We start from the raw sequence: 14,480 nt of genomic DNA on the forward strand, positions 1-14,480 counted from the left end.
GTATGGGGGGGAGGAAGGATAATAGAGTGAAACAGACACTATTACCTCAAGTACATTTATGACTGCATGACTGATAAGATCCTACAGTATGTACAAATTAGAAAAATGAGAAATTACATTCCACTTATGTATGATCCATAAAAATGTATAAATGCATTCTACTGTCATGAACAGCTAATTAGAACAAATAAAAAATTAATAAAATAAAAAAATCAATAAAAAAGATAAATAGAGAAAAATAGCAAAGATCAGAGTCCTTTGTATTTAGCATGGGTAAATATCATGACACTTTTGCTTCTATGAAGTGTATGTGTGTGTGGCAGGTCATAGGTTATGATGTAAAATTTATTTCTTTATATGAGTCATAGTCAAAGGTGTTCAACAGCTGTGGTTTTGTCTAACCCTGTTAAGCTACAGATAAAGGTCCAAGGGAAGGAAATCACTTAATGGTTTCTTAGTACATAATACATAACTAGTTAATGATTGTATCTAGAGTCCTTTTGTAATTAATGGAGTAGGACTGTTGAACTTAAATTTATTTTCTTGCATACTATCATATCAGGTAAAGAGAGGACAAACCTAAGTCTTTTAATCTTTAAAATGACACATCAAGGAAAAAACACCTCCTACCAAGTTTAGGAGCAGCACAGTTGGAGACATTCGACTGAGTCAAAGGAATTAAAATTGAGATATTAGAACTGAAAAATCAACAATTAAATAATAGATACTGGCATAATAATGAATTGGAATAAAAGAGCAAAATAGTGTATATTTTAATTAACCTACACCCTGTTTCCCCGTATGACATAATAGCAGTCTAAATCTCAAGAACCCTGACACTAGAGATAGAAGGAGTTTGCCTACTGACCTCCCTCAAACTCAGTCTATAATAGACATGATGTAAAAGTCTTCATTAATAATAATCAAACCAGTCAGAAATATGCCTGTTGTTTTAACCTTCCCTAAAGTACAAAGTTGCCTGCAAATATTAGCAGATATTTCTTACCTCAGTCTTTATTGATATACCACATAAGCTGTTTCTTTTTTCCTTTAGTTTTTTGTTAATACATTTTTGTTATACATGATGTTGGGGTTCATTTTTTACATAATTATGCAAGGAATGAATATAATTTACTCTAATTCACTTCCCAGGACTTCCCCTTTTACTCCCCTCTTCCCTTGCCCTGTTTCCTTTCCTCTACTCCACTGGTGTTTCTTCTATCATAGCTTTTTATTAAATTAGTGCCTTGCAGGTACACATAAAGGTGAAATTCACTGTGGTATATTCATATATGTTGTTATGGTTTGGATGTGAGGTGTCCTCCAAAACCTCACGTGTGAGACAATGCAAGATGGTTTGGAGGAGAAATGATTGGGCTATAGCCTTAACCTAATCAGTGAATTGATCCCTGATGGGATTAACTGGTAACTGGAGGCCCATGGGATGTGGATGGAGGAAATGGTTCATTGGGAGTGTGGCTGTGGGATATATATTTTATATCTGGAGAGTGGAGTTTTTCTCTCTCACTGCATCCTGATGATCATGTGAACTGATTCCCTCTGCCACACTCTTTTGCAATGATGTTCTGTCTCACCTCGAGCCCCAAGGAATGGAGCGAGCCTTCTAAGGACTAAAACCTCTAAAACCATGAACCCTCAAATAAATTGTTCCTCTCCTAAAATTGTTTTATTCAGATCTTTTAGTTGCAGCAGCAAGAAAGCTGACTAAAACATTTGTACATAGGATAATTTTGTCAGTTTCATTCCACTGTCAATTAGGGATTGAAGAAGCTGTTTGAGAGGATAAAAAAAGTACTTAACCCCAACTTAAACTTCTATCATATAATTGCCTGATTATATTTATAGAGCCCAAGATGCCCAGACAAGCATTTAGGATACACATTATTTTGAACAAACTGTCTGGTGAAACTAAGATTTAACTTATAGTGGCAGATTTCCAACTGTTCTGCAGAACCTAGAGTTCCCTGAAAGTGTTTAGGTATGAATGGAGACAAATGAATAAGCCACACAAACAAGGTTAGCTTCTCACTCCTGGTTTAATCAGAGCAACTTCAAATTTACAAGTTTTATGTATTGAAGTTCCTAGTGAGTTTCAATTTGTAAATTTTTGGGAAGGGTTTTGCTTTCAAAAATGGTATGAAAAGTGACTCTTAGATGCTTAATTGAAGCACTTTTGGAAGTGCATTAATTATGTTAAGTTATGGAGTTACTCAGTTTTCTAACTCAGTGACATGAAGGAGCTATGTACTTTTTAAAGTCCTTAGCTGATTAATTAGTTCAGTCATTCGCCTTCCTAAGTACTTAATCAAAAAAAGAACATATGAGATCGTTAATTTCACTTTAACATGGTGTCACAAAGACAGTAGTTGATTAATTATTTTTTATTATCATCACTTGTTAGATACTTGAAAAAAGTGTGGTTACAACTTTCTTAGGACACAAAAAGCTACCTAGCTTTAAAAAAGAAGAAAATCATCCATTCCTTTTGTTTAGGTACTTATGTGTATTAGATTGAGAACACCTTTATTAATTGGACAAAACAGCTAAAAGTTATTAATGGAATTGAGATCCTTAAGAGCATTTTAGGTATCATTTTGATTGGTATTAGGACCTAAACAGCAATTTAAAAGAGGATGATAGCTTAAGGAGAGCAAAGGAAATGTTATAGTATAAGATTCAAATTTCTTGTGGCATCTATTTGGAATTTTTTTTTTTAATTTTATAGGTTCTGGGTTTAAAAAGGTTGCTTATCCACTAGGACTGGCCACTTTAGGAGCAACTGTTTGCTATCCAGTTCAGTCAGTAATAATTGCAAAGGTAAGTTCTTTTTAAGTGACAGCAGCCTTTCACAATTTTTTAAAAATTCTCAATGTGATAATACTTTGATGTTTTACAATAACTGCAGCATTTAATTTTCAGAGATATATAGTTGGTATCAACTTATGTAGGCAAAATTGCTTTAGCACCTTGACCTGGTAAATGCTATTCTTAAATTACATGATCATCAGAAACAGTATGAATTTTTTAAAAATATATTTGAACAACATAAATGCAGGTTTGAGGACTATATTCAGAGATGTCAAATTAGAATTTTTGAGCAGAAATACTCTTCCATTGCTGCTACATGAGATTCCGGTTTTTTATCAGTAGAAAAGTACACTTTTTAGCAGCTGTTCTTTCAAGAATATTAACATAATGCAAGAAATAATCAATTGATTACCAAGTCTTCTGAATGTTAAAAAATATACATAGACATAGAAAATGAATTCTGAAACCACATAGAACAAAGAAATACCTTCCAAAAATGCTTATTACAGTTGTTTCATAATTTTCTTGTGAGCTGCCCTATAAAGCTAAAGATTATCATAATGATTTGAAAAGATTTTGTAGTATTTTATTTTTTTAATACATATTCAGATTGAGAAGGAGAATTTTGGGCTATACATTTTCCCCTCCTTTCCTTCCTCCATTAATTATCAACATTTAACATTTCCTTCTCACACTTGATGCAGTGAATAGTGTTAGAGAAGGACTTAATGTATTTATATTCTCATTTGTACATCTCTTTAATTATCTATGTAGATAAAACTGCCTATTCAGTATTTTGAAAATGTCAAGGATATCATGTACTGTATAATTTATAATGTGATCAAGCTATAAAAGTTTATAACAAAGGAAGAGAGCATTAAGTCTAGTTATACTTGAGAGAATTGATTAAGAAAAACAAATTTATTTTTAAAACTACCTCATAAGAATTTATGTTGGAATTAGCCACTGAAATTAATAACATGTTGATGCTCAAAGAAAACTTTGAGGATGCTTAATTCAGTGTCCATATTTTCTCATTTACCAATAAGGAAACTATGACCCAGAGAATTTTCACAGTCACTGACTTGCCCAGTATCACACTTAGCTGCAGTTGCCCTGGTTTCCTCTACATTAACGTTCCCAGTGGATGATGCTACCACTGATTGTACATTTTTTCTTTAATTGCTTTTTATTCTTCTTTTAATCAAAATGATACCTACTCATCTCCTTAAATAATACAAGCATTATAGAAAGAAAAGCTTACAAGAAAAATAACCACTCACAATACTTCTGTCCATAAAAATAACAGTGCTAAAATTTGATAAAACACATTTCTAGACCTCTTTCAGTGCACACATAGTTAGAAAAAATCGATGGGTGAATGCCCAGATAACTATGAGAGTATAGTATGCATCTCTTTTTGTTTTTAAAAGTAAGATATTAAATTTAATTTTATTTTTACCAAAGGAAAAACAAATGAATTGCTGAACTTAAAATAAATTTGTATAATACAAGATATTAATGTTGATTCCCTTAAAGTTCTTCTAGGATAAATAATGATTCCTAGAGCTAAAATGCTTGTGTTTCCTTTGACTGTAACACATCAATCTTATGTGTAATATTTGGCAAAATATATTATAGAGGGAAAATGGTTTCTTAACCTGAGATCCATGATGGACTTGAGTCTTTGACTCCCACCATTCATATTTGCATGAAAAAAATGTGTATACACAATAGAACCCTTTCTATTTGATATTATCAGGATCAGTAGTTAACAGTAGAAAATACTAAAGCAAGTAATTATAAAAAATATATAACAAAATATAAATATAAAATATGTATCTGAAATTTTATTTCAAATTAAAGCATGAATGTTCCTTTTTCTCTATTTTAAAGGAGGATTTTGAGTACCAATCTCCTTGTTGAAGATATACAATATCTTTCTTTCAATGTGCCATGTCTATAAATTCCTGTTTACATTTCCTGAAAATAAAAATCACCCTTAAAAACAGTTTTAAAGTATATGAATGCTTAATAATTCTTTTAAATTTTATTATTTTTCCCAGCCTTTTACAGTTATCTTGCTAACCTCTAATTTCACAGGAGTTAATTTTTAGCCATTTACTTTGAGTCTTTATAAAACTTTTAATTTTCCTAGAATTATTATTTTATATATAAATGTATCTCATTTATATAATAATGAAACATTTTTGTAATTAAGCAAACGGATGCAAGCCAGGTTTTCAAATGGCAATGTGGCCCTTTTCTGTCAGAAACAATGTTTAAAAGAGAGCATTTACTGGTTACCTTTCCTGTAAACCTATATTAATTTTATAAACTTTTATAAGCCTCAGACAAATATATTTAGTTCTCAGATGTGTATATATATGTGTGTGTGTATGGTCTCATATATTTAGGATGTTAACTATCTTGCAGTTACCTAAAATAGCAGTTGTTTATTAACCAGTTATGAAATAATCATTTAAAAGACTTTAAAACAGTTAAAATCCTAATTTCTTTACGACTTAGTTTCTCTAAGTAATAAAACCTAGAAGACACAAGAAATCATCTTGATAGATAAGAGGAGATTAATGTTTTAAGAAAATCTTGATATTTTTAAACAGAGAATTAGACTTTGTTTTATATTAATGTATTAACAGTTGACCTTAGGGGAAAAAACCCTTAAATAAGTTTATCTGATTGTGATGATTATAGATTACTTCATCACACACAAACTATTTTATATTTACCTTCTATGAACCTTTTGTAGTTTACTTAGACATTTAATAATCAGTTTATATCATTAGTTTTGTCCTCACTTTTATCTTGAAGTTTAGGACAAAAATATTATACTACATTACAAGATACTTTTTCATCCAGAAATATTTTCTTTTCCCTTTAATTATTCTTACCATAATGTATTTTCATACCTATAGCTTTCTTACATTTCTTTCCTAGTTACTGACATTTTAAGTTTACATTTTAAAACAGTCCTTAACAATTTTATGAATATATACAAAATACTTTTTAATGCAATAAAATAGTTTTCCTTATAGATTTTTTATTGACACTTTTTTTCTTGTATGTAGAGCAATGTATGAAAGTAGATTTTAATGCTCACTCTTCTTATTTTTAGACCCAGAAACAAAGCAATCTTAAACTATTTCTTTTTTTTTTTTTTTTTTTTTTTGCGGTACTGGGGATCGAACTCAGGGCCTTGTGCTTGCACTTTTTTCTTCTGGTCTCAAATCAGTTTGGGCACCTACTTATGCAGCTTACATTCCAGATGGCTATCAGATAGGCAGCTAAAAGCAAGGAAAGCTGCCATTTGATCATGAGAGGCAAAAAGCTTATACATATGGCACTTTTTATCATTATTTTCCTAGTCCCTTGGTAGTTTTTTTTTGTCTCTTCTTTCATGTGCTAGCTACTGCCTAACAAATGTATATGCCATAACACTACCCACTTGTTAGTCACTTGGCAGCCATCTCGGTTATCAGGTCAACCATAACAATACCTCACTACTTGTGTTCAAGTAATTCTTATTTACTTAATGATGGTCCCAAAACAGAAGAGAAGTGGTACTGGCATTACTTAGATGGACTAAAGAAAAACTAAAAAGTGCTTCCTTTAAGTAAAAAATGAAAGTTGTCTTAAGGAAAAAGTAACCATTTGTTGAAGTGCCTAAGATTTACAGTATAGTAAGATATTTTGAGTTAGAGAACTTCCTTATAACTTCTACATTTTGTTGTTATAATTGTTCTGCTTTATTAATTTTTGTTAATATTTTACTGTACCTAATTGAAATTAAGCATTATCAAATATTTATTTGGAAAAAAGTATAGTTACATAGGGATGTATATATACATATATGTGTCTGCATATGTATGTGTGTGTATATATATAAATATATATGTAAATATAAATGTACATATATAAAATATATAAGGTTCAGTTTCATTCATCCACTAGAGATCTTGGTACATATCCCCCACAGATAAGGAGGCAATTATATATATAATGTATATATAATAGTAAAACTTCAGAAAGTCTACCTATATAATTGTTAACAAAGGTTATATTGGGAGAGAAAGAGGACTTTCTTTATACTAATATGTTGCTTAATTTTTTAAGTATATGTATATACTTAGTGAAAATAGGAGAAACTTTTCTACATGAGGAAGAAAAAGAGAACTTTAAAAATCATGTTTATAGAAAGGGTAATACTGGAAATCTCCCCATGAAAAATCAGTAATTCTTGAATTTGCTTTAGCCACAAGGAACAAAAGGATGACTAAGGGATAAGAAGGAATCAGGAGATTATCAAAGGGAAAGTAATATGAATGGAAGGAACAGCAACTTTAGGAATTCCAGTCTCTGCTATAGTGTGTGGTTCATTTATTTTATCTCTCTACCCAAAAAATATTTTTCTTTTCTAGAGAAATTAGTTGCTTTCTTAGTGAATGGAGAAAGTACCATAAAAATTTAAGAAATGTAGTTTCAAAATCTCATTTTTTTCATTCAACTGTTTATTATGTCAAATTATTTCCCCCAAACTTAAGGCAGATAGACATAGTTTTCACTTAGCATTAGGTTTCCCAAGATCAACCACATTGTCACAAATGTCGGGACACAGAAATACAAATTTGTATAGTATCACTTATATGTGGAATCTAGATTAGTTGATCTTACAGAAGCAGATTGTAGAATAATGGTTGCCAAGGACTGTGGGGTTAAAGGAAATGGGGAGATGTTGGTCAAAAGACAAACTTTCAGTCATAAAATGACAAAGTTTACCAGCAAATGCCATAGTTTCATTCTTCTTTAAAGCTGAGTAATAATCTACTCATTACAAGTTACAGCATATTCTACAGAGCCAATTCTTTGTGGTTTTCTTTAAATCACTAAAACATACTAAACATTTAAGTGATGGGAATTGACCATTTTTCATAAATTTTTTCTAGGTGTTTAGATTTTTAACTTATCTCACTTGCCATAATTTTTTCTTTCTTATAAGATAGGTACATAATCCATGGACATTAAGTAAAAAAAATGGGTGAGAAAATTCTGGAGATCTATGTGCAGCAGGTCAATTAGAGAATAATAATGTATGTAATACTTGAAATTTGCTGAGGGAGTAAATCCTAAGTGTTCTTCTCCACACACATAAGCACACAAAAGAGCACATGCACGGAGACTCTGTGAGGCGACAAATTAACTAAACTGCAAGAATCATTATAAAAAGATATATCAAAACACTGTGTTGTTTATCTTAAATAGATATAATTTTTATTTGTCAATTATACCTCAATAAAACTTGGAAAATAATTTTAACATAATAAAATAGGTCTGGGGATGCCACTTTGTGGAGTGTGCAACTGCTATGCACAATATCTTGGTTTCAGTCCTTTCAATGTTACAAAAATAATAGTAAAATACACTTAATTTACAATTAACATGTTACAGTATACATGCAAATTTTATATTAATTAGCCTTTATATGAGAAATAATTTTTCATATAAGATTTGGAAAATGGTGCTTTGTGTTATATGATTTAGATTTTTATATTTTTGCTATTGATTCTTTATAACCTGAATGTTCATATAAAATACCTGATATGAATTTAAAATATTTTTATTTTAACTTTTAAAAATATGTTTTTGACTCACCTCTTGTTTAAATTAGGTAACTGGAAAAAAGGCATATGCTACTAGCCAGCAAATTTATGAAGCATTTAAATCCTTATGGACAAAAAGCAACAAAAAGGAATCACTCCCTGAACCTAAGGAAAGAAATAAGGTAGAATTTAAATGGGACCAACAAGGTAGACATGAGTTTTGTTTGGGTTGGTGTTAACTTATAATGGGGATATTGGACAGAGGTAAATGATAAAATGAAAGTAGGTAAAGGAATCATAGTACATTGCCATAATTCTTTGGGGTATTATATTTTCTTAGTAAAATGATCTACTTATGAAGGAAAAATCTTTTTGGTAAACAGCTAGGCAACTCTGATGAAATACCTGCAAAAACAACTCACGTCCAGAAACATTCAGTGCCTTTGCCAACAGAACTCAGCCCTGAAACAAAGACCAAATCAGAATCTGTCTCAGGTTTGTTTGCAATAATTCAATTTCATTTTCTTTCTTTTATTAAATAATTTCATAGCATTATAATTGGTTTGAACTTACGTGGTTTTCTCATACATTTTTTTCTCTCTCATACATGTAGTTTGTATTTCTTTTTAGGTTATGGGGACCTGTTTTGTTTTAAATCACCTCTTAGTTCATAATATAGATCATTATATGTGGGCGCATAGAATAGCACTGACAAGTTGATTGGGTGAAGCATTTAATATCACTTTATAAATGTAAGCCATTTTGTCAGGAGAAGGAAAGTGTAACTTTCTGGGTTCTATCGGTACATAGGTATGAGTCATGCCTACATAAAGAAATATCAGTTTCTATTTCTTGTGCTACTTGCCTGTCAGTCTTTGTCAATCTTAGATTCCACCACCTCTATTTTAATTATGTTTAGGTGCCAAGAGAAATTACAGCATCAAATAATAGAGATGGTACAGATTACAATACTTGTAATGTTGCTAGTATTCAATATTGGCAATCAATACTTACAATTATAATTTGTAAACAAATACTGCCATTTTTGTTGTGATTGAAAAGAATGTAGCAGAGATTTTAATACTATTTTGACTACATTCACACAAATGCACGTGTAACTGATTTGCATATCTGTTTTTCTGTGTGTACAATGTGGATAATTCAACCCATTAAGGTGTCTTATTGCTAATAAAATATGACCCAACTCAGGTGGAGAAGTAGAAAGTACCAGTAATATCTACCCTTTATCAAGCATGTACTGTGATACAAAGCGTTTTAAGTGTACTGTTATTTGATCCTCACCCACAAAGAAAAGCAAAACAAACTCTAGTGTAGCAATAATTATTCCCATTGGTTGATGAAAAGACTGAGAATCAGGGAGCTTAAATATCTTGTTCCAATAAATATAGCTTGTAAGTAGCAGAGCTGTGTTTATAGCCTAGATTTTCCTGATAACAAAGCCTAAGCCCTTTCCATTGTATATTTTTTCTAATTTAAAACCAGAATTTAGTTTCTAATTTCAGCCCCCTCCTTATACTTAATCTTTATAAAAACTGTCACCAAATACCAAACCTGATTTGAGTTTTATTATTTTCCTCTATTGCCATTCTTTTCTAATCAAGATAAGTTTTAGTTTTTAGACTTTTTCTAAATAACTCACAGCCAACCATATTCCCAAAGCATATAATGTATCCAGTCATTTTTTTAAATGCCTGTCTATTCCCAAGTATCCTGGTAAAGATGAAACATACTCTAACAAGTGGGACTAAAATTGTGCCTAGCTAATATCTTTTCTTTATTTATCTGGATTTCGGAATCCTTTAACCATCTGTTTTTGCCTGTGTGGTATATGACACATATTCTTAGGAGATGTGCAGAGGCAGAGAGTGATGCCAGTGCTATTCATCCTTATATGTCTTAGTGTAGGTTGCTATAAAAAGAAGTACCATAGACCGTGTTGCTTGTAACAGAAATTCATTTCTCACATTCTAAAAGCTGAAGTTCAAGACTAGGTTGCCATCATGGTCAGGTTCTTGTGAATGCCCTCTTCTGTTGATTGGTAGTATTCTCTCTGCCATTTGAGGATACTACAACAAGTCAGCTACCTACAAAACAGAGGGAAGCAAGCTTTCAGAACTCTTACGAAGACATTAATTCTATTCATGAGGGCTCCACCCTCAACATCTCATCTAATCCTAATTACCTCCCAAAGACATCACCTACCAATACCATCACAATGGTGGTTAGGGTTTCAACATGTGATATTTGAAACCCAAACATTCAGTCATTAACAATATATGATTCAGAGTTGATTTTCCTACACTTGAGATTCACCATTTCTACATTTCACATGTAATCCCAAAGTTCTGTAACATGGGAAAAAGTAGTGACTGTGATTATAGGTTTTAGAATAAGACTTTAATCTGAATTCCACAAGCAGCTTTTAATTGTTTTGTTACCTGGGGCAAATTCACAAATGAAAGAGGGACAGTAATAGGTCTCACATGGTTTTTTGTGAATATCAAATGAGATATTGCATGTAAAGCACCAAGCATAATGTTAGGCACATACTAAGGTCTTAATGAGTATTAAAGGATGTCATCAGCCGAGCTCCATGGCACATGCCCGTACTTCCAGCGACTTGGGAAGCTGAGGCAAGAGGACCCTGAGTTCAAACCAGCCTTAGCAACTTAACAAGACCCTAAGCAACTCAGCAACACCCTTTCTCTAAATAAAATAGAAGGGCTGGGGATGTGGCTACTACTACTAATAATAATAATAAAGAAGAAGAAGTCATTATCATTTGTTTAGAGTAATTAATTTTTTGCCATTAAATAAATTTTCATTTATTTCACTACACCTTAGTGATTGCTAGCTAATGAACCACCACTTAATACCATATGGAACAGATTGGGTGTATACTGATTATATTATTAATTCTCTGAACATGGGTTCACTTCCCTCCCATCCCTTACACATTTAAGGTGAAAATTACACTATTTGAAGAATCACAAATTTGGTAAGTTGATATCATGGACCTCTTCAAGAATGTAGTGAAAGCAGTCTGAAATCTTCCACAGTCTTACAGGATAATGTTCCCTAAAGCAGCATTTGGCAACCTATGACCCATATACCAAATGTGACTCCCTGCCTGTTTTTTGTACGTTCTACAAATTAAGAATGTTTTATATATGTTTTAAATTCTGAGAAAATCAAAGGAATACTACTTCATGACAAGTGAAAATTACATGAAATTCAGACATTGGTGCGTAAATAAAGTTTCAATATAATATAGTCACATTCATTTTTGTATTTTCTATGGTGGCTTTCATAAACAGTGACATAGTTGAGCTGTTCTAGTGGATACCATGTGGTTCACAAAATCAAAAATATTTACTCGACTTTTTGCATGAAAGGTCTGCCATTTCCTGTTCTACATGGAGAGGGTGTGCACATATACACAACTTACTCCCCCTCATGATGTTTGCCAGACTTTTTTGTGTATCATGAGATTAAAAAGCCAACCTCAAAACCTCTGAAGGACAAAACCAGATTACCTGCAGTCTTTTAGTGCTAAAGCAATAGAAACTTGTCAGGCTGTCAATTAGAAGCCAAGGAGTGCCAGACCTAAAAAACAGGGAGGAACCAGAATTCTGACTCACTTAACCTACAACCCAGCCAAACCCAGCTCAATGCCTAGGGGGATTGAGATGATACATGCTTCACCATTCTTCAAAGAGGAAAATTAGACTCCTTTCTTGTAGATGATACCATCTGGAACTTTGTCAGTTATTTTATATACAGTGTCTGCCATACAAACAAACAACTAGTAGTCATGCAAAAAGATAGGCATATATGACTGACAAATGAGAAAATAAATAAAGCAATAGTATCAAATCTGCAGGTGACTTAAACATGGAAAGTTCACAGAAATCAACTTTATATTAATTGTAACTAATATGTGAATTGGAAAAAAATGATGGACCCAAAGGATGAAAAGTTATAAAATTTCACAGGGACTTGGAATCTACTAAAAATTAAGTTTGTATTCCAGAAGTGAAAAAAAAAATACTACCTGAAATGAACTCATTAGCAAGGTTTAATAGTATTCTGTATACAGAAAACAGCATTGATAAACTCAAAGATAAGTCAACAAAACCCAGCAAACTGAAGCACAGAGGGAAAAAAAGAATAGAAAGTATAGAACAAAGTGTGAGAAAGTACTTTTCACAACTACTGTCTTTAAATGTTGAATTACTGAGAAGCTGAATGCTGAATATCATCCTGGTTTTATATGCAAGAAAGAAATATAGAATTACTGGCAATCCTTAACTTCACTCAGAAATTTATTGGTGGTCTGTCCAAAAGTTTGCTAAGAAACTTTAAGTAGTAAATAAAATTTTATGAGTGATCAAAATATAAAATACAAGTAAAGTGTCATAATTACTGGGGCATTGAGATTCAAGAAGAGTTTTATTATGACTCCATCCTTTTATTGGGAGAGTCTTTGATCAGTCCAAGGATGAAGAAACTTCTAAGAGGAAGGATATATTCCTTAATTCTTCAGAAGAGCATGAGAAAAAGATTTTTAAAATGATGGAAACAAAATAACTTAGGCAAAGTGATTCTAAATCAGAGTGATCTATATCACAATTACTTGAGATTTTGTTTTGTTTTCAACATTCCCAGACACTACTGAAGAATTACAAGTCTGAATCTCCAGAGGTGAGATCTATAAGAGGATACATTTTAGGAAAAGCTCCACAGAGAATTCTGAAGCATGTTTTCTAATTAGTAATCTCTACCTAAGCTATGGATAAATTAAAATCTTGAAGCCTTTTAAGAACATTTAAGGGATGAGATCTAAATTTAAAAGGACCTTTCTAATTCAGGAAGTTTGGTTGAGGTGAATATTTGAGAAGACTTTGGACAAGAATATAAATTAAGGAAGTGGGTAGAAGTGCTAGAGGACTTAGTCAATTTATGGGTACTAGTAAGCAGATTCAGCACATTAAGACACATAAAATTATTTGTCGCATGCCTACTGATAACTATGTTAACTTGATAAAAAAGAAAACAATTTCATAGCACACTATTTACTTATACTGAGCAATGATTTCCACCAGGTGGCAGTAAAGATACTTAAGAAAGCCTTTCTAGCAGGTTCTTAACCATTTATGTACTAAGATTCCTTCTCAAAATGTTTTCAAATGACATAATAGAATATGTAAAATATACAGTAATATATGATATTATTTAAAAAGTGTTGAACAATATTTAATATAGGTTATTAGTACAATTTTCAATAGTTGTAAGTGTAAATAATTTTTAGATAATCTGCAACTATAATGTGATACGAAAACATCTGTGATTTCTATTGGTGACAAAATGCAAAGTACTGCTAATGCTGTCATCTTTTTTGCCTGTGTCCATTATTGAAGAAGAATATGTCTATTTTGAGACATTAATGAAAATAAATAAAAGTTTTCCCCATTCCATTTAGTAGATCACATAAGTCATAACATAGACTCCCAATGAGACCTCAAGTTAAGAATTCCTAATCTACAGAGAACTGTATTACTATTGTGGATAATGGTTACTTATTATCTGGTTGTTTTTTTAAAAATACATTTGATGAAGAAGTTATAGATAGGTGTTTCTCACATTATAAAATAGAAAATGTTCCTAAAAAATAGGAGTAAGAGAAATCAATGTATCCAAATCTATTTCTCCACTTTTTCATTATAAAATTGAAATTTAATTGTCCTATAGAAAAAATATGTGATTCCCAAATGTAATAAAATATTTTTAAAACAAATCACATTTTGAAGGAAAACATTTAAATAGAACAGTGCTCAGAAGAAACATTTTAGTATTATGTAATTACTATGCCCAAGGTATTATATGTAAAACTTTGTACCCATTATCCTATTTAATATTAAAAATAATTATATGAGATTGTTATTACTCTAGTACCTATTTTATAGAAAAGCCAAGGTTGTTGTGTTGGTGTTAAACATACTTGGATTCAGT

The 14,480-nt window shown here is 31.5% G+C and overlaps 1 protein-coding gene across 2 annotated transcripts in view; it reads left to right on the forward strand.

Moving 5' to 3' along the window:
- Apool (apolipoprotein O like) overlaps nucleotides 1-14,480 on the forward strand; it is a 59,761-nt gene that overhangs the window by 38,997 nt on the left and 6,284 nt on the right. For both annotated transcript variants that reach the window (XM_047536545.1, XM_047536546.1), the window contains 3 exons: nucleotides 2,747-2,838; nucleotides 8,516-8,629; nucleotides 8,831-8,942. In XM_047536545.1, coding sequence (XP_047392501.1) covers nucleotides 2,747-2,838; nucleotides 8,516-8,629; nucleotides 8,831-8,942 — 318 coding nt within the window. The remainder of the gene's footprint in view (nucleotides 1-2,746; nucleotides 2,839-8,515; nucleotides 8,630-8,830; nucleotides 8,943-14,480) is intronic.

This window comes from Sciurus carolinensis, chromosome X, assembly GCF_902686445.1.
Source record: "Sciurus carolinensis chromosome X, mSciCar1.2, whole genome shotgun sequence".
Classification (NCBI taxonomy): Eukaryota; Metazoa; Chordata; class Mammalia; order Rodentia; family Sciuridae; genus Sciurus; species Sciurus carolinensis.